Source organism: Tachysurus fulvidraco, chromosome 11 (assembly GCF_022655615.1).
Source record: "Tachysurus fulvidraco isolate hzauxx_2018 chromosome 11, HZAU_PFXX_2.0, whole genome shotgun sequence".
Lineage (NCBI taxonomy): Eukaryota > Metazoa > Chordata > Actinopteri > Siluriformes > Bagridae > Tachysurus > Tachysurus fulvidraco.
This window is the reverse complement of record NC_062528.1, coordinates 11561247-11583129: the sequence shown is the minus strand read 5'-3', so window position 1 is coordinate 11583129 and position 21883 is coordinate 11561247. Positions and strand designations below refer to the sequence as shown.

The window sequence follows — 21883 nt, the reverse complement described above, 5'->3', positions numbered from 1 at the left end:
TGCACTCAGTCTCAAAGATCCTGGCTTGAAAGTTCTCTTCATTTCTCCTGCTTTTCTTTGCTCTCTTCTCTACTTGGCTACTGAAGAAGGATTATAGTGGTGGTTAGAATATAAAGATCGGCTGTATCTCTCTCTCTCTCTCTCTCTCTCTCTCTCTCTCTCTCTCTCTCTCACACACACACACACACACACACACACACACACACACACACTATTATTATTATTATTATTATTATTATTATTATTATTATTATTATTATTATTATTATTATTATTATTATTATTATTCCAGCCTGTAAAGAGGAAATAGAGCTTATGCTTTATCAGGAGAAGCCTTGCTGTTGCTCGCATTGCATTGTGGTGGATCAGATCTGATTCTGACAGTCCTTCTCCCATGTGTGTCTGAGTGAGTTGGATGAAAGTGCATTTTAAAGCATTACTGAATGAATCATTCCAGCATCATGCAGACAGGATCTTCTGGCAGTCCAGTTGACTGTAGTTAGTGCCTGTGTGCTGTGCCGTCACCGTACTGATATAAGACTTCTCTTCACTCTGGCCCCAGGTCAGACCTGCTGAGCTCACACAGCAGGATACATCAACAACACCACTTCCATCAAATACATTTCAGTGCTGTCTTAAACTCACCGTAGAGAGAGTGATACTATCCTGAACCTCAAACCACAGTTCTAACCAAATGCTTTTTTGTATTTCTTTTGTCGAAGGTAGCAAAAAAAGTGTTCGCAGATGAGATCTATTATCATACAAGAGTGCTGGCGTCCACGTCCTATACTGTATTGATTTTTTGTGTGTGTGTTCTCAAATCACATATACTTCATCTATACATTCAATGATAGCTGTGTGTGACCTGGGTCTACTGAACCTTTTGTACTTCAGATAGTTTTAGTAAGAGACATTTTTACCCTATGTACGCTGCTCTCAGTGAAAAGCCATTGAGCCGCCTGGTGCTGAGTCAAAAGCATCACAGCCCTGCTGGTCTGTCTGTTCTCAAATTAAATTAGCTAGTCCTCTTTTGTCTTCCGCTCCATCTCGTGAGTGCACATGCACAAACATGTTGCGTGGCTTTCGCTAGTGTGCAAGAGCCTCATTACCGCAACAAACTGTCGCCCAAAGAAAATCAATGACGCGTCCTCCCTCCATTGCACCATCTGGAAATGGTTTTACCTACAGTATTAACCTAGAATATTCTTTATACCTTTGAAATTATCTGATACCTCCAAAAACAATATTTGTTTATTTTTTTAGTTTATCTCTCCTTGTATCTGAAGCTAAATGAAAGGCAAAATTTTGCTGTAACTTGCAGTAAATTAATGCAGGCTGGGATGCAGGGCGTTACCATTTTTGTAATTTTATTAATTTACTTTGCTCACATATTATCCAATTTTATTTTACCTACTAATGCCAGTAGATAAGATCTAACAGATTGGTTTGTGTGAGTGTTTGGCTTCATTTAATACAAAAGGGGAAATTTAAGACCCGTATATTTTTTTTATTTTTTGGTGAAATATTACATAATTATTTAAGTGGCTGTATGCTTCAATGTGTTCATTTATTACATTATATGTTTAGGTCCCTGTGTCTGTGTGTATGGTGCAGTAGGTGGGATGGTATTACAGTAAGCCAAGGAGGTTATGTGGACGTTGAGAGTCACAGAGAAAAGAGTGACCTCGGGGGCCAGGTTTAAAAGCCAGACTCCTGTCCTCTCATGTTTAGCTTGGCCAGAGCCAGGGCAGATCGATGATCTGTAAAGTGGATTTGTTATTGCCTTGTTTGGTTTGGCAGCATTTGAAAGAAGACGCCTGATTACAGTCCCAGATGTCACTGCACACATTACTGTTCAGTGTGGAACTCACTGTGAAGCGCTTTTCCCTTCCTCTTTCATTCCAATTGCTTATGGCTGCTAAACATCCAGTAGCTTTGCAGTTGAACTGTCTCCGTGTAAACAAGGTGGATTTAAAAGTGACTCCATTCAGGTTTGGTTTTAAGTTGTTTAGCATTGATTCTGTCTGTAGTCTTTGACCCTTTGTTCAACTAAAGTTACCTTGTCCAACATCTCTATTGTTGCCTGAATATTAGTTTAACATTCCAAATTGAGCCATGTCTTTTTCTTAATGACATAATGGGCTATGCTATGTGCACTGTTATTCAGTCTGAAACCCCTGCTCTCCCTGCTGAACACTGACCACTCTATGGTACACAAATCCTGCCTAAATTTACTTTTGCTGTCCATATTACAATTATTTTATATAAAAGGTCTGTTAAAAGATTATCACCCACACCAGACATATATTCCCATTGCATTTTTTAAAATGCGTGCATGTGTGCACACGTATCTGAGAGCATGTGTGTGGCCATATAAAAATACCCCTTTGACACTTTTACTGCAGGTAACTGGAGTGAGGAATTGTGGTACCTCACACGGTGGCTGAGGGGATGTCATTTTGGCCGCATACAGCTCCAGTGTCACTGACTCATTCATTAACACACATTGACATTGACACACAAACACACAGAAGAAGCCTGAATTTGACTTTATTACTCATATCTGAAATCTTCTCAGTGCCTGTGAGAACTTGCACCTGATACTTTTCACAAGCCTGAAAACCTGAACTTGACTCAAACCTTTCCTTGTGTAGTAAGATTACTCTTGCTTAAGAGGCTTTAGCACATCCAGATTAAAGGCATCTTTATCAGTTGGGATTTTGACAGATTTTGAAAGGCCTAAATTAAATCCTCTGCTGTCCTCTCACTGCTCAGGCAGTCATGACCTTTGCTCCATGGACACAGCCTTCCTGCCAGGCAGGATAGCAGACTGGCTTGTGCTCTGGCTAACACTGCCTGCTCATCAGTAAAAATGTTATTACATGGCAGAGACACCACCACATGCTGCCACATCAGACATCACACAGCCTAGCGTTCAGCTCCAGCTCCAGCACACTTCCCTCCCACTAAACCTGTAATTGAACTCTTCAGCACAGTGCAAGAAGTGATAGTATGCGATAGTATGCAGAAGTTTTTTTTCCTTCAAAATTAGCCCTTTAATTAGGCCTACATCTTGTTTTTCCACTTGAGTGGCGCTGGCTCTTTTTAAAAGCAGCAGGCTCTGTTAGGAACAGCAAGGCCAGAGTTACGGTAGGTTTCATAGAAAAACACTGATAAGAGGCTCTGCATCCCAGACGTGTCCCAGGAGGAAGCAAAAGAAAAAAGCTCCTCCACCAACATACACACATCCACTTTTTACTATCAAACAATACACACACACATCAAATGTCACATATGAAATCTTATGAAATTTGTAGGTTTTTTTTCCCCCAGTCAGTATACTTTATATAATATAATATATATATATATATATATTTTTTTTTTCGTATATAAATTAGCTGGTAGGTGTTTAGGCTTGGAGAATTTGCTACAGTTCCTCTGTCTTTGTGGGTAAAATCCAAAAGACAGATATCTTATATGAAAAACTTATTTATAGTATGCTTGGAATCTATTTTTCACTTGTCTACTGACACACTAATAATAATAATATTTTTTCAAGAATTTGTGCACTATACTGTATTTACAGACTCAGACATGGCAACATGTGGATATGATAAGGGTCAGGTCTGAAATCCCTGTGGTCAGAGACACGCTCCAGTCAGGTGTAACACCAGCTCCAATCAGTCAGATCACTTTCTCCTGTGGTGCGAGCACCATGCCACACATCATTGGCCTGATAAATAATGCTGGCTGACAGGCCGGAGCCCAGCAGACTAACGTGTCAGCAGGAGGGGCTGCCCTCACCTTCTGTCTCACCGCCAGCTGAGACCTCCGTACTCCAAACAAGCTTCATTTTTTCACTCTTCCGCTGGACGACATGAAACAAATTGTTGCCTGCACTGCACTAACCTGGTTAACTAGCCAGACGTAGGACACACAGTCGCCATTTGTGTCTGAACCCCCTCCGCCCTGACCTCTGCTCACCATCCTCCATGGCCTCAAATGAAATCATGTGCCTGGAGTCCCTGCAGCATCCTGGTTACTTCCTTCCTATTTCTGCTTGCATGAGAAGATCTAAATAATGCACTACTATTTATTTGCCATGTGTTGGAGCAACAGTAAACATAATGCAGTGCTAGTTTATGTTTTTGCTGGGTCATTTCCCGGATAGTAGTGTGAACTATGAAGACATTCTTTGGAGTAAACAGAGAGTAAATAAATACAGGGAGCGAGTTAGGGACAGCGGAGGAAGCGGGACAGAAGTTATTCCTTGATGAGTGTGACTTGAAATTTTAGGTCCCATTAGCAGCCAGTTCTCTTCCTTAGCTGAGGGGTCAAGCTGAAGCTGACATCTCTGTGTGGTTTGGAGGAGCCTGTTTGTCTAAGAGCTTTAGTCTCTCTAAGAGTGTGTCTGTTCCCAAGAGATGCTGGGGGGAAAAAAACAGCAGAATGTTACTACATTTAATAATACCAAATTTATGATCTTTTGTTTTGTGTTCATCTTCTGAAGTAAAAAGCATTATAGTGCTGTTTTAGACATCATGGGCCATGTCTACTGTCAGCTTTTAGCTGAGCAAATTACAGACAGTTGTTTGTTTGCTCAAGTTTTGATGTTCACTTCATAGTATACACGAGAGAGAATAAGCCACAAGTGAGTGGGTTTTTTTAACCCCTTGAACGTTGCTATTTGCATCTGGTTTTGAGGTGAAAGATATAAACAAAAGTCTGCCTACACAAGCAACTATGAAGGAAAGGTGGATCCAAAGTCTAATGTATTAAAACTGTTTTTTTGTTTTTGTTTTTTTCAAAAACCATTGTACAAACAATTTGTGATTACTTCATTCTAGGATGACCATGGCATCAAATTACAGAATAATCAGGTCTAAATATCAACCAAGTAAATCATAATACACTATTCACAAAAAAACAGAAGTTTATTTGCATGATCCGCAACCTCTATCAGCCACAATAACAAACATGAGTATGAAGAGGATCCAGAAGGTTTTGGAAGGTCTTATGGACAGATGAATTGTGGATTAAGATAGAAACAGCAGAGGAACGTGAAGCATGATAAAGACTTCACTGACGTGGCTGATTGCAGAACTGAGCTATTGTCTGGATTTTTATTCAGGTACAAATCACAAGTAACGTTTCCATGTACAGAAACAATTATGTTCCCAACTCTAAAAATAAATATTTGTGGGAGGAAGTTAATGATGTTCATTTTATTGGCAGAAGACATAACTAGAGTAGGAAACCCACCCCCACCCCCCACCCCCACCCCCCACAAATAGCAACAGATGTGAATAAGACTTGGCTAACCTTAATATTCTTATCTGAAATACAAATTCCAGTTAACAGGTTTAAATCACAGTTATGTCACAATATCACTATGTAGTTCTTTTGAGTTATTATTATTCAGTTATTACCAATACACCATATTACACCAAGGTGACATTGTGCCAAGCCTGATGTTTTTGTATTAACATTACACTGTGTGTGAGTGCAGGCGTGTGAACTCTGGATATCATTTACCTGTGTGCTCTCAGACCCAGACAGCATTGCAGCCCAGCTTCCACTGCTCTGATAGATGGACTGTGTTGGAACAAGCCACAGTTTGATTAATGATAATCCTGACCTTTAGCCCCAAATTTCATGCATCTCTCGTAGATCTGAGCCTCTCATTCTGACACTCGTGTGATGATGTGGGTTAAGATGGATACGTGTGCACTGTTACTTTACCATTTAATAAAATATAAAGTACAATATAATGTTTTGTTATGGTTAAATGGCACATTTGAAACGCACAACACTGTGATTATATGTTTATAAGGTTAGAACTATAAGATTGAGGTTTGGCGATCAGACTCATTGGTGTAGTATATCTCAAGGTTTAGCTGCTCTATGGAGTAGAGAGAAACTCTGTGTTTGGTATTTTTTCTTTTGATATTTGGTCCTGCAGGACTGAGCAGTGATGAGTGTGTTCCAGCCTGTCAGGGAAGTAGAAGCACTCAAATAGCTGCGAATCACATTAACGTCTCAGAATAAACAAGGCCTGACTCATTAAGTTACTATGTAATGTAATCCTCTTTAATGTCAATTAAGAGCATTGCTGCTTAGGCTTGCAACAAACTCCTCTTCACTCATCTCCATTATTAGCTGTACCTAGTGTTATTGTTTTCACATACAGAAGGATTTATTTAAGTGGGCATGCCATAGTTAGCTTTTCTAATAAGCTTAATATAGGAGCTATGATGAACGGAGGAAGCCTAGATCAAAGCAAACATGCAAACGTGTACTATATATATATATATATATATATATATATATATATATATATATATATATATATATATATATATAGTACACGTTTGCATGTTTGCTTTGATCTATTTGATATATATATATATATATATATACACACACACAGCATGTTCACACGTTGTATCTATGCTGGTGAAAGATTGGACTGACTGGCATTTTAGTGTGCTGTTTGTGTGTGTGTGTGTGTGTGTGTGTGTGTGTGTGTGTGTGTGTGTGTGTGTGTGTGTGTGTGTGTGTGTGTGTGTGTGTGTGTGTGTGTGTGTGTGTGTGTGTGTGTGTGTGTGTGTGTGTGTGTGTGTGTGTGTGTGTGTGTTATGAACTTTCTTTCATTGCAGATCTTAAGAGTATCCGCTCCTCACCAGAGCTGTCAAAGCACTGGGCCAGTTTGTCAGTAACAACACTCGACAGCGTCTGCTCTGTGTTGAGCATAACTTTCCCCTTTAATCATTTCTGAGGCCAAGACTGTCTTTATTATTAATGCTGTCAGACCCCACCCCAAACCAACCCCCAAGGCTCAACAGCCAACTAAAGCCTTACTTAAAGAATAGCGCTCTCACAGTTGAGACTGGTTTCAGTTTGATTCAGTTGATTAGCTGTATAAGTATGGAATAAAACAAGAGGTCATGCTGTTATAGGAAAATCATTTTGTTTGTGTTGATGTGATATGGCCTGAAGGGTTTTAGTCTTATACCATTGCAATTATTTTCATCATTTACAAAGCTACATGTCATACATGCCCACAAAACGTTAGACCGTTATTTGAAATTATATGCTTTTGAAATGAGCAAACCAAGTAAATGCAGCCTATCATGTTTCTGAGATGCTGTACAACTGTCCAGACTAAACACTTTCCTGTGTCAGAAAACGTACAGCTGATTTATACAACTAAATTCTAAATAAACATATCAATGATTACACGTTTTTAGCTGTTTATCTGGAGAATCTACCATACTGTATGCAAGTTGTTGCTAAAGATAAACGATAAATTATTAGAACAAGCACATTAATATAAACCGTGCAGCTGGGCAATAAGAAGCAAGCATTCTGCAGAGCTGTGTCACATAATAATCCGCTAAATTTCCAAGAATGTTCTCCCCATTGTAGAGCTGTTCTACAGTTTTTTCCCCTTCTTTTATCAGGGACTGATGCTGAAAGAAGGTCTTCTCCATGCTGAGCTCTCATTGGGAATTAATTCAGAAGCACATGTTTTGAGACCTGCAGCAATCATACCTCTAATAATCATGGTTTACCCGCATTGCTTTAATCATTCATAGTACTGAACCCAATTTTTACTCAGAAATACACTCAGTGAACTTCAGTGTGTATTTTAAAGTGCTCATCTATGATCATCTTCTTCCTTTTTATGTGCTTGTAGCTATGATTGTATGAACGCAGGAGCCTTCTTAGGCTTACTTAATTATGAATTCCAAGTGGAAAGACATCTAACGCTCATGTGTTGTATGTTGTAAGTATTATTGTACATCACAAAACTGGGCAGAGAAAGATACAGTAGGTTTGGACTGTATGTGTTTGCAGCTCTGTTTAGTTTTTAGTATGTAGGACTCTTAAAGTCCTATTGTTTATGACTGCTAGGTAAGTCACTGATACTGATTATATAATATTGTATCTCATAGCTCACACCCATGTTGTGCTGGATCAGTTGTGGTTTGACTGATTCCCCATCTTTCACAGTGAGTCATGCTTCTGTGTTGTCTCTTTCCCAGAGGCCTGGATATGTTTTAGATCTTTCACAGCTAGCCTGAGGAATGCAGACATGTAGTCTCTAAATCAAAAATTCCATGCCTTGCTTAATCCATGCAAAGTTTAGGAGCTGAAACAGACCAGGGTGACATGACAAGACTGGCTCCTATTCTTATTTGCACACCTTTTTTTTTTTTAACTGTGAAATGACAAGTCTTTATCACCTGAAGTGGCATGAAGCAGGAGTTATCTTAGCTTAGCTTTGATCTGCCCATTTTAAGAGATGCAAGTTCTCACACCAAGCCGAATAGGATCAGGGTGTATAGGTGCCACACACACAGCTTCAGACCTACTCTGCACTCTGTGCTATTAAAGGTTTAAGTCTAATTGCAAGAAGAGTGTGCAGGACTGGGAAAGCATTGTGTGTGGGTGCACATGAGTAAAAGCACAGTGTGGTTATTGATGGGATTACTAACACTCTCTGTGCTATACAGGGCGAGAGAAAAGAGAGTAGTGAGGATTTAAATGATTTAAAAGCTGATATGTAGAGTAACAAAAGGGTGGAGCCTCTGAGAAAAAAAATCCTTAAAGCTGTGTATCATGCTGTTAATCCATGAAGCTTACATATACATTAACACTCACACAACACTGCTAAACTCTACTGGCAGATTTCTGGTCTATATGGCCTCTGTGGTGATACCTGTGCCTCCGATGCTGCCAGTCTTGAGTCTCAGGAGTGCTTGATGGTGTGTGTGAGTGAGAGAGGAGTAGCACTTTAGAACAACCTCTATGTGAAAGATTATAAAGGGAGGCCACAGACAGGAAAGCCAAAGGTTACAGAAATAAAGCCAACTAAAGTGCCCAGTGTTTGCTTATCGGGCGAGTTAGCTAGCGGGGACACTTTAAAGAGGACACACTCTCCAGCGGCTCCACAGAAAGTTGTTAAGTACTGCCTATGTACTCTGATCTCAAGCACATTTTATCCACTGATTGTAATACAGGCTGAAATAACTACATGATTTTTTCCCCTTTTTTTTTGGCTGATTTCAATTGTGAAAGCTAGAGTTCTCATTTCTGACATTAACATGCATAGAGTGAAACCGCTTTTTTATACTGGGGCAGCGTTTACTTTTTTTACCCCCTGTCGGTTTTTGATTTATGCACTGGACTTTCACTCAGCCAAAAAGATGTAGGTGACCATCATCAACAAACCTGAAATGTGCTTTTCCAGTCATAAATTCTCATTTACCTGAACTCATTTATGACCCTGTTATAAAACTTAATTGAATTAATCCCACCTCATGTGATGCAGCTGCTCATTTAGGTGTTTGGGTTGTTGTGTCACCCTCTGGTAGCCCAGAGACCAGGTAATGTGTGTCCTGTTACCTCTGATGTGCGTGTGGAAAGCTGGCCCTTCTGACACGAGGCTTGGTTGTAAAGTTGAATGCACGCTACATTAAATCCTCAAATCACAGCAGTGTGAGATAAACAGACCTGCATTCTCCAGCAGCTGGGGTAGGACAAATCCACATGGATTCTAGCGTAATGAAAAACACTGCAGATTTTTTTTTACTTGTATTTGTTTGCCATTCGTGTGAACATCATCTCTACATTTCTCAGTAGTTCAGATGAGATTTCCAAAAGAAATAAAATCAAATTCAGCGGGCACATCTGGGCAAAGGGATAGGCCATGTGGTGCTGCTTTGGACACTGACTTCTTGGTGTACTGCTCATCCTCTGGCAGGCATATATTATTTAATTGGGCAGGGTCTGAAGCTGAGGGGTGTGAAGAATGAGGAATGTAGGCTGCAGCAGGTTGTCAGCCACTCTGATGAAGAGATCTTCCCCGGTGGACGGCCTGAACTCCTGACCTACTCTTCTACTCTGCCGATGTCATTCTTCCGCTCGACTGCCTCACTATAGCATGCAAGAGTGTGAGAGACACGACTTTATCATTTCCTTTGTCACTCACTCTGATTCTTGCACATTTTTGATTCTGTGTATGAATTACATGCAATGACTTTGTTACAATTTCTTTACCCTAATGACTGAACTTCTTCATTTAAGGCTAGATCAGCAGGAGTAAAGGGAATTCTATGTAATTGTGCCTGCCTCTGTCTCTCTCTAGCTTAGCTTTGATTCATGCATGCACAACTGCTGGCCTGTTTTTTTTATAAACACACACAGATTAAATCCCAACTAAGCCTCACAAATGTTCAGATATACACATATGTACTTTGCACTCTACGTGGATACTCCAATCCTCGCTATGTTTTACTTTAGTCCTAAGTCCTACACTGTGGGAAAGAAAATTAAATTCTAACTTTGTGTGTGTGATGTAACATTCTTATTCCACACAGTTCGATTTGTGTGGTCGTGGTCCTGCACTGTGGCTTTGAAGCTGGTTCTGTAGGAGTGTACACTCTTTTGAGGAGTCAGACATGGGACAATCAGCTTTTTATGAAGTGGTTATCTGCTGTGTGTGTCTGGCCGGGTGGTGTTTTACAGCAGATAGCAGTAGGGCTTCAAGACCATATCAGCAACAGGCTGCTGGTCGGCCGCGCTTCTCTCTCGCCTGTCATTACGGCCTGTCAGAGGCCTGGAGTGTGGCTGAGGCTGTACAGGGGAAAACAGGCCACTGCAGATAGCCACTGGCCCAAAGATCAAAAGGCCTCCTTTTGAGCGTTTCTGATAACCCAGCTGTACTTCACAAAGCGCAGAAGTGTGTGTGTGCAGAGACACCCCAGAAACGCCACTGTCTCACACTTCTTAAATACACCATTATAAAAGACTAGTGAGTGCTGGATTCTTTCGCTTCACTCATCCTTTGCATTATGCTAGACTGATGGGGCTACAGGGAAAATCTAAATAAACTATTGCTTGTTTTTTGTGGTGCTATTTAGGCAACGCTATATATAAACTGTTTGAATGTGTAGCATGGTTGAGATTTTAAACTTTTTAGTAAGTGGGAGTATACCTAATTATTAACAAAAATGAATTAGGTATATAAAATGCACAGCTAATTGATTAATAGCAATATTACCTTCACCAACTAATTAATTCATGGGGAAATATTTGCAAGACAATTTCTTACCTCCTGCTACCATGAACACAGCGTAATCTTTTGGTCTTGTTCACAAAAATCCAGTTGTGAATCCACTCAGAAATATATTTTTAAGATTTAATGCCCACTGTTAACTCTAATTTTTATCTGTTTAGTAAGACTGAACAGATTCTTTCAGTTGACTGTCATGTTCCCTCTTCTCAAAGACCCTCTGTTTCACTCTACAATAACATAATGCTTGCATTTTTTACTTGTGAAGACATTTGGCCCAATAGGATATGATGTAGTAGAGAGATTTTTATCAATATATTATATATAATTTCAGCATTGTGTGTGCTCTATAGTCCTAAAATGGGTCAGTTATTTCCTCTTTGCTGTTCATTTTATTTATATCGTAACACCTGTTACAGATTTTAGATATAGACTATACAAAAAAACACATTTTTTCAGGGGTCCATTTTGGGACCTATTCTGTTCTCTATTTTTTATAAATGATTTAGGTAAGAACGTTCAAGCAAAAGTACACTTTTATGCTGATGATACTGTCATTTATACATGCGCTCCTTCTATAGCACAGGCTGTGCAAGAGCTTCAGACTGCATTTCAGTCATTACAAAACTGCTCTGCTCAATTTAAAATTGGTTTTAAATCCTCAGAAAACTAAATACATGGTCTTTTCAAAAACTCGCCCACAGCTGCTTGATGATCTTAGCACTTTTACATCTGATGGTAATTCCATTGAAAGGGTACCCACATACAAGTACTTGGGTGTATGGATAGATGACAATTTTTATTTAATGTACATATTGCTAATTTAGTTAAGAAGCTAAAAATAAAGATTGGCTTTTATTTTAGAAATAAATCTAGTTTTACATTTAATGCCAAAAAAAAACTTGTGGAAGCTACCTTGTCTGTGATTGATTATGGTGACATATTATATATGCACGCAGCCTCCTCCATCTTACGGAGCCTTGATTCGGTGTATCATTCATCTCTATGCTTTATTACAAATGCAAAGTCCCTTACTCACCATTGTATTCTTTATGATCTGGTGGGTTGGACATCACTGACCACTCGCAGAAAACAGCATTGGTATATTTTTATATATAAAGCCATGCTAGGTAAACTTCCAGCTTACCTCTGTACCCTCCTCTGTCGCAATTCTGCTAGTTATCAGCTACACTCTTCCAAATGGTTGCTTTTTAATGTACCCAGGGTTTGGACAGATTTGGGAAAAACTGCATTTTCATACTATGCACCATGGGCATGGAATAATTTGCAAAAAGATCTTAAATTAGAAACATGCATATCAATAAATACATTTAAGACCATCATAAAAAATGTGGTAAAGGTAAAAGGTGTAGCCGTTTCTTTTCTTGAAGAAGTCCTTGTATTGTATGATTGTATGTATGTATGTTTTTACTATGTTGTGTTTATGTATGGCTGCTACCTTGGCCAGGTCTCTCTTGTAAAAGAGATTTTTGATCTCAATGAGACTTCCTGGTAAAATAAAGGTAAAAACAAAAAACAAAAAAACGTGTTTACAGCACCTAGCTGACGCTCATATGTTCTGTGTGTCTGATTTTGCTCTCTCTCACTCTCTCTCTCTCTTTCTCTTTCTCTCTTTCTCTCTCAGGCACATTTGACCACAGTGTGACCCTGCTGGAGGTGTGTGGCAGCTGGCCCGAGAGTTTTGGCTTGCGTCACATGTCTTCTGTGGATGCCACAGACGAGGGCTTGAGGGAGAGGCTTGCTGAAGCCATGTCTGAGTCACCCAGCAGAGATATTGTGGGCTCTGGAACAGGTGAATTACAAAGTCATGACTGTTTATCTCTTCACATGTATACTGACATTTTCATAACCACAACATAATTTGTAAATTTAAAATTTTTGCCCCTTAAATATCGATATTTATGTATTTTAGATCCATATTAAAGGTAAATGTATCAGAATGTTGTAGCTTTTAACAAAAATATGAATCCTGCTTTTTTAAAACTGAATGCTAAGTTCCAGTGCTTACTTAATGGACTGTTTTAAAACTTCTTATCTGTTGTCATCTCTGTTAGAAATAGTGTACTCTGTAGTATGACTCCTTTACTGTTCCTTCAAGTTTAGAAAAATGGTGAATTTCCTCTAAAAGCACTGGCATATTAAATGATTTCTTATAAAGATTATCTAGGAAATTGCACATTTTATAATAATGAATTAGGTTGTTTGTAGTGTAAAAGAAAGCAAAAAGAAGGAGGAATTGCCATTCTATGCAATCCAAATGTTTAACTCATTTAAGAAGCTGCAGTTCTGCGGTCCTCCCCCTCACCAAACAAGAGTCCCTTTGATTTCTGAAGGAAGATGGAGGTTGAATCCTGCACGCCGCTGCGTGGAGCAGCAAGGTCAGAAGGCCCTAATGCATTTAGCATCGACTGGCCCTCTCTCGTAGCGCGTCTATTAGGCACTAATTTGATTTGTACCTATTCATTTGCAGTCCCTGCAGCAGCACCGAGTTGGCCCTCCTTGTAATTGGTTCTGTCTCTATTTTTGCATCATTAGATTAAGGCCGACTCCCGGACACTTGTAGTCTGCGCTTGTCCATCCATTTATACAGCCTAATGTAACACAAAATTCATTACTGATCACATTACACTCAACTTTTGGCCCTCTAGCAAGGCAGATGAACACATAGTTAACCCTTTGCTTCAGTAGAAAGCCCGGAGCATTGCTCAGAAAATGGATTGTGGAAGGAAGCGCTAAACAAGCCACTCAGGCACTGGGGACATACTGCTGGAGCCTCTGATGAGATACGACTATCATTTTTATCAGCCTGTGTCTGTGTCTTAGCCAGACACCACGGCTGTAGTTGAAAACCATCCAGAAAAGAAATCTAATCATATACTGAACTACCACAGAGGATTAAGATGAGTAAATACTGATATTCCTCCACTTATCATCATCATCATCTCCAGTAGGAATGGGTTGTTGCTTGGTAGGTTTTAGGATTAGCAGATGACTTTGTAGCACTGTGTGTGTGCGCATGTGTGTGTGTGCGTGTGTTGCTATGTGGAGTGGTGAATATCATACCCAAAAGCACCTCTTTATAGCAGTAACACACTTTGTTTGAGGCAGCAGGTTCAGTGACAGTCACTTTGAAAAACAGAGGCAGATGGTTCCGCACTTAAGTTCTCATGCACATGCACATGTCTTTTCTTCTAGAGAAGATTCCACTGCTTTGCTGTCATGGGACAAGACTTATTTCTTTTTCTTTTTATGTTCCTCTCTAACTAATTCTCCATCATTGCTTCCATCTTGCCCTTACCTCCTATCAGTCTTTCTCTGCTGTCGTGTCTCACTTGATGCATTTCTATTTCTGTTCTTCAGAGAAACTGAACATGATGGGTTGATGAGACGGAAGTCTGTCCTTCCCCGCCCTCAGCAGGTGATGGGGCCGTTTTTCACAGACTCCTGAAACCCAGTCATCTTGAAATTAGATTTCACCCAGTGACATGTTGCAAATTTGATTTTGGTGATTGGTACTAACCAACATAAATTCCATTTAAGCAAGGGAGAGTACAGGACTGCAACATTTTCTGTGACTAGAGGCACTGCTTTCCCCCAGTTTGTACCACTAGTATGCCAGTTTATACTGAGGTTAAACCCAGGGATTATAGATAAGTTATTTCTTATTATGATCAGTGAGCACAAAAGTACATTTGTATCTCTTTTTTAATCCTGTTACATTGAAGTGCACAGAAACATCACTTTGAATTTTTCATACTATAAGCCTTATTTATATGATTCATCTTTTCTGATATATTTAAAACAGCTACATTACAAACAGGCTGATTCTCTGCAATACTAATACTAATTTATGTTCATATTTTTGTGAGGCGAATTGCAATAATGTATTTGGACAGAAAGGACAGATTTTTGGTTGTCATTAGATGGCAATATAAAAGAGTGAGGATGCTATGACTCGTTTCCTGAACTAACTGTGGGTGCTCATTTAACACTTAGAAGAGCTGATGCCTTTTTGTGCACTTGACAGAGAACTTACACTGGCCTAGCAGGCCACGCCACAATGGCTGCATTGTGAAGAGGATGTTTGCGACAGCTCTCAAGTACCAAGTCTTTCTCCCAGAACATCCTTTAACATTCCTTCGGGGGAGTTCCACACTGCCCGTACACACACACACACACACTCAAACAGACACGCATGGACACACGTAGGTGAACACAAATGGCCAAATGTATACATACAAACACTGAAAGTTCGTCACACATGCATACACACACTTACTCAGGCACTCACACAGTCATGCTTGGAGGTTTATGGGAAAACATGTGCTTCACCCACACAAGTATACACTTCTTATCAAAACACACACACACACACACACACACACACACCATTATGCTTCAGTCTGCACAATACACTCTTATACCACATCACTCCTGAAGGCTACAACACAAGATTGGTCATGAAGGGTTGATTCATTTTCTGTAACAGCAGCTTTGACTGTATTTCCGACTGCAATGTTTACCTTAATAATCTTTATTTAAAATAACTTTACTTAAAATATCTTTATCATTATTACAGCTTGCATACTTACGTGTGTCAGTCCATATAAGTAGATTAAAAACAGTGTGCTTTTCGAGTGAAAATGTGACATTTAGGAAGATGTCTCTAGTATCACTGCTTTCTAACAGTCAGAGATAAAGCTCTAACTTTATAAATTCTTGCTCTATTAAATACAATTATTAGCTCTTAATTTTAGGAGTGCTATATTTGTAATTATAGACATTATTATGGATAATGGTCCATTATTTAATTCATTAAAAAGTGAAAAACACTGTATGACATGCTGTTATTGGGAATCAGCACAGTAACTCTGCTTCCCATCAGTCCACATATCACCACACTGCTGTTGCTGTTGATTGTTTTTCTAGAACAGCGTGGCCCACCAGGTTTTATTACTTACATTGCACAAAGATCTACCAGTTAGTAAGACATGCTTCATTGCCAAAATTCCGTTTGTCTGCTAACAGTCTTGAGACGGCCTGTTTATTTTCTAGCCACTTTACGGTGATCGAGATGTTCATGACTCAGTGCTCAGCTTTGCTATTGAAGCCTGCATTTAGGCAGACTTTGAATGTTTTCTACAATAAAATGAAAGAACTGCCAGTTTTACCACTTTCTTAATTTTTAGTCTTCGGTTCGAAGGCAAGGATTTACGTTATGTTCTAAAAGGCTTTACAAGTGCTTCTGTAAATGTGTGTTGCTTTAAAAGATGTTTTTTGGACAATGTAGGCAAAGACACACTGAGACACAGATATAGAAGCAGAAATCCTGGTTAGCTGTGTTCTAATATGTAGCTGGTGTGTAATTCATCCTTCCGAGAAACCCATGTGTAATCTTTGGTAGAATAAAGATTAGATCTTAAACAGAATCTCATTGTGACGAATTCACATGGCTGCTTGATATTAAAAGATAAAAGGAAAAGTTTATGACAAATATGAAGTGAATGTCCTGTTTAACCTGACAGCAGCCTGTAGTCTACTCCTAATAACTAAGTGGGCTCATCAAACATATAGCCTGAGCAATTTCTGAGCCTGGCTTTGTGAAAGCCTCCATTTTGTTTGCCATTTTTGGTTGATGAAGGTAATATTGCTATTTGGATTGGACTGAGTCACACTTATTCATCTGTGCAATGGAGACCATTATCTGAGTGAGTGCTCATTTTAACAGCAAAAGATTGCAATCTCTAGAGCAATAACACACAGCCAAAACTGCACTGGCCCAGCCGCCTGCCACGTAAGATATTAGCACACGGCTAATCAATCATAGAGGGCCTGCTTTTATAACGCATACGATAGATTACACAAACAAACCTGGTGCTAATCCGGCTTCTTTTAGCCTGCTGCTGAAGCTAGTGCTGTGCTGGAGTTCTTAGTTGAGATAGAGTATTAAAGTTCAAGTGTAGTGTAGAGCACTTATCTGTAGACTTGCACAGCCTATATTTGCATAGTAAAAACAGACACTTATCTACCTAAGCAGGTATATTCAAATGTCTTATTTGTCTTAAAGGACAATTGGAGAACTTTTGCGTCACTTACGAGGCTCAGTCTGACATGCTAGCGGCTTTGTGGTCTTAACAAAAACACAGAATCAGACACTAACGCTAGAGCCTGAAGGTCTAAACAGTTTCTGTACGATTATTCTACACAGGGTTGCAGGGATCCTGGAGACTATCCCAGGATAGCCGACCCATTGCAGGGCACATCTCCATTTCAGATTTACTAATATTCTGTCCTAAGACTCACGTTCTGAAGAGAACATGGATGGCACATGTTTTAATGTCACACACTGTTTCCATGTGAGTTATTCAAATCCTTTATTCTGAAATATTATTTGATCATTTGTCAAAGCGACTAAATGTAAAGGAGAGTGGAGAGTGGAAAGAAAAAGCACCATCATTATTTCTTCCCCTCAGCACTCACCCATTCAATACAGGGTCACACTCTTTGGCCAGCCAAGATTTTGAGTGTAATGCACAGTGACATTGTGAGATGGTGAAAAATTATTTCTTCATCCAATGATGCCACTGCTTCCTCTACATCCTCTCCTACTATCTGTACATTCCTCTATTCCTGTCATGGAGCTAGGTCTTATTGTATCATTTATCTCAGCTTTGCCACTCTGTCACTGTCTCAGGATTACTGACCACAAAACAGCCTTACAAGTGAGGAAGAGAAAGCAAGGAGGGCAACGATACATTCGATGGGCTTTTTGGAGATTGCACTTAACAGCTTGCTCAAGGGAGTGGCACTCAGAAAGTGGGACTTGAAGGAAACGAAGAGAGCAAGCGAAACTAAGGCAGAAAATAAAGAGAAAGGGAAATTAAGCACTTAAAATTGAAGTTATTTGTGTTTGTATTTTCTTGACCAGTTCCCAAATTTATAGACCAATGAGAAACAAACCACATGATTATTATTATTATTATTATTATTATTATTATTATTAATAATAATAATAATAATAATAATAATAATAATAATAATAATAATAATAATAATAATAATAGAAAATGCAATTACATAAATCAAAAATACAATTCAGTTAGCAAAAAAGTGAAGATTTTTTTATTATCTACAGGCTACACTAGTATAGTTGTGTTTGTGTGCATATATGATGCTGTGGATTTGCTATTACATCATTGATGTCTAAACTGTGGCTAAATAGGGTTACATTCTCAGCCAAGTAGCAGCCAGTCAATTGCTAGAAAAATGGAAATGGTTTTCTTTCACTTACAACCTCTTCCTATCGATACAATATAGCACACTTAGAAGTATGATTGCACTGATTACCACAAGGTAATTACAGTTGAGTAGGAAGTGTTGGCGATTGTGGTAGTGGAAGAGGACCTGTTAATGAGCTAGTGTTTAGAGAATTAGACATGCAGTTATCGGTTTCCAGAGTGATGGTGTAATGCAACATCATTATCTGTATTTATGTTTGTAGTGCTGCACATATCTGTATATCTGTACGTTTGTACCATCACTACTCCCCTGGGAAACACTGGAAAACATGGTGTACAAAACTCTAGTCAAATTTCCAGTACTGTACACATGGTCTACCGAACTTACCTGGTTTCAGGTTTCTCTGCTCATGCAGTTTGTTATTTTTGTTTATACCTGCCTGCAGTAAGCAACTAACTTATTTAGTTGGTTCTGCTTTCCAACTATTGCAATTCTGACCATTCAGCTACTACTGAAGAATGAGTGAGTGGAATGTGTTTATGCTAATGAGGTCAAGGTCTTTGATTATCCCATATATGACTGCTCACTAGCAGATTCCTGAAAGTAAAATAACTTGCTTTCATCCTGGTTATTCAAAATAATATATTTGGTTATATCTTGTTGCACTATGAGGAGCCTAAGAGAGAGCATTAGAGAAGCATTATTTCAGAATGGTATAATGAAACTGAGCTCGTAGTCCAGTTTTAGCTGCTGTGAGCATGTTCTACTAGAGTCACAGCTGCACAGCTTGTGACATTTAAGTTAAGAGCAGTAGAACATTTATTTATTTATTCCTAATGGTGGAACTAAAAAATTTTTATTTGACAAGCATGTGTATAAATGATCTGTAAGTAATATATGTGTGATATGACACCTTTCAGTTACATCAGATTTTCTAGTGGAACAGCTGAAAGTACAACTGCTGCTATAGTTCCTGATATAAAATCAGGTTGGATCTAACCACTGGCCTTAACCTGTGGACAACACAGACCATTTTTAGCCTTGTGAACAAATATTTCTCTTTCTTTCACCCTTTATTTATTTGTTTGTTTGTTTGTTTGTTTGTTTTACTTTCTCCCTCTCCCTCGATTTTCAAACAACATGGATGTGCTTTAAGATATAAACCATTTACCCCAAATAAAATATTGATTGTGGATCTGCTTAAAGAAAGGTCACAGTTGCACAAATTGTGTTTGAGTATGAGGCATCATTGTTCATGCTGAATGTGCTTCAGTCATACAGCTTTAACCATGCCATTTATTAAAGTGCAGCTCTCTTGTGTGTATGCTGAGGAGTGTTGGTGAGCCTGTAGGCTAATGTGAACAGAATTAATGTGGGAACTATAGCTGTTCTTTGTGAAGGTCCAGCTGATTGCAGGTTTATGCTGTTCCTCAGGGCTACAGGAATCTCTGTATCTGAGCGTAAGTGAAGCTTTGGTCATTACCACTATCTCCTAGACACTATAGAGCCCAGCCCTGGAGCTAGCATGCTGACTGCACTCATTAATCAAAGGCGTATTTAGGATTATAGACAACAATCACATCAGCTAATTGAATCAAAATACAACTTAGGCCAGATGCTAGAGTGATTTGTAATTGTAAATGGCATGAACCTTGCATCCTGCCAGCCTGAATTTCAGTCTCAGGTTTAAAGCGACACAGTCAGTTACACTGCCAGCTGTAATAAGTCTTTGTTTTGGTATAATTTAGATTTTAATTTGACACATTTCAGTGCTCTTTGTATACAGTAGTGTTGCTGGTTATTTCATTATAAACATCAGTCACAGTCAACATGTATGTGTGTGTATTTTAAGAGGCTGTAAATTAACTTTTGATTTTATTTAACTTGGTTTGCAACTTCTTCAAGTCCTTGAGATGAGAAATATTAAAAATTTACATTTGAGTTAGACTCATTTACATTGCATAATTTATGTCAAGCATATACATAAAAGTAGTAAATCTAGTCACCATTTAAAAATCCTTCTCACCCCCCAAAAGCTACTGAATGTTTTTGCCTGGAAGACAAAGTGAAAAATGGTCTTTGTAATTATGGTTGTTCTCACGTCCGTGTTAATGCTTTGCCATTGCCGTGGTTCAGGTTAGTAATTACATGAATATACTTTATGAGTGCACTTGTGCATGCTTTATAGAGAGGGCTGGCACTTATCACTTTGTTGTATTTCAGAGAGAAGCAAGACTACACTATTGTCCGTCATAGCCATATGTGCATATGCGTGTGTGCTGTACACTGTACCAGGATGTACTGCTTATATTTATTTTATGCCACTAGTACTGTTTCTTCTTGTGTTGACTTCCTGACCTCTGGATCTTCCAGTACAGAAGCTGGCCCCTGCATTTATGTAGATGTTTCTCACTCAGAAAATCCACATGCAGGAATGTCAGAAGCCCTGCAGCTTTTGCGTTATCTCAACTCAGTCAGCATGGCTCTACGTCTAATGAGAATATGAGAAATGTGCCTTTGGCTGCCTTCTGAGCTGCAGGCTGGAGTGCATTAGGGCACGGCAGGTTACACTAGATTTTCATTAGGTGTAATTGAAAGCGGACTTTGGTGGGTGCACTGAGGGTCCTGCCACCTTTACCTGTCCAGCCCTGAAAGCATTCTTTAATGAGGTTGAAATATGGAGACTGGGCTCTTATTAATAAGCTTCTCCACTTTTGCCTCTTCACCCCTGGGTTATGGAGCATGGTGCCTGAGTGTCGGAGCCTGATTGTTGGCATAACCCTTTGACTGGAAAATGGTGTCAATTGTATAGACACATACACCTTTCATTTCCAAGTTAATCAATCTTTATTTAAATCGTATCAAAACACTCATGACAGTCGGATGAAAGTGAAGGAGTAAGTAACTGGAGTTGGGCAGAGCTGAAACATTGAGCACCAGTAGCAACATCCACAAGGTGTATGTCGGTGTGTGCCCATGTCTTAAAGGCCATGACGGCGTCGGCCTGAGGAACAGCGTGACGTGAGAGCACTAACCAGTGCCAGCTGTGGCCACACTGAGATTAAAGTGCAAAACAAAACAATCAGATGGGATAAGTATAGTATTGGTGTGGGTTACAGACTTCATTCCCCTCTCAATCCCTCTCTCTGTCATGCTCTCTTGCTCTCAATCTCACTCTCTCTCTCTTTGATAGTAAGGGCAGTAATTAGGCAGACTCTCTCACTGCCATTTGCTCAGACCCAGCAGACTGATTAAGGGCTTTTTGTTTACTTTGATCCCTGTTTCGTTTCTTCCTAATGCACAACTCAATCTGTCTTGGCCACCACAAGCCCCCAGCTGCAGGAGCGTGTTCTGAATCAGGAGAATGCACGCTGAGGAGACAAGGGATACATGCAGACTTGCTGGTTCTGGTTTTCCAATTTTTGTTTTGCTGCTGCATGATTTGCAGAGTGCCGGGTCACCCCAGGACCAACCGATCTGTTCACTCTGAAATGGATTTGATCTGTTAACCTGTCACCTCGACCACTACATTACTCGAGAACA

At 39.4% G+C, this 21883-nt stretch overlaps 1 protein-coding gene across 6 annotated transcripts in view; it reads left to right on the top strand.

The window, feature by feature from the left end:
- The window catches only part of bcas3 (BCAS3 microtubule associated cell migration factor), a 185005-nt gene that overhangs the window by 159194 nt on the left and 3928 nt on the right, over positions 1–21883 (top strand). For all 6 annotated transcript variants that reach the window (XM_027147721.2, XM_047820655.1, XM_027147719.2 and 3 more), the window contains one exon: positions 12726–12893. In XM_027147721.2, the coding sequence (XP_027003522.1) occupies positions 12726–12893 (168 nt within the window). The remainder of the gene's footprint in view (positions 1–12725; positions 12894–21883) is intronic.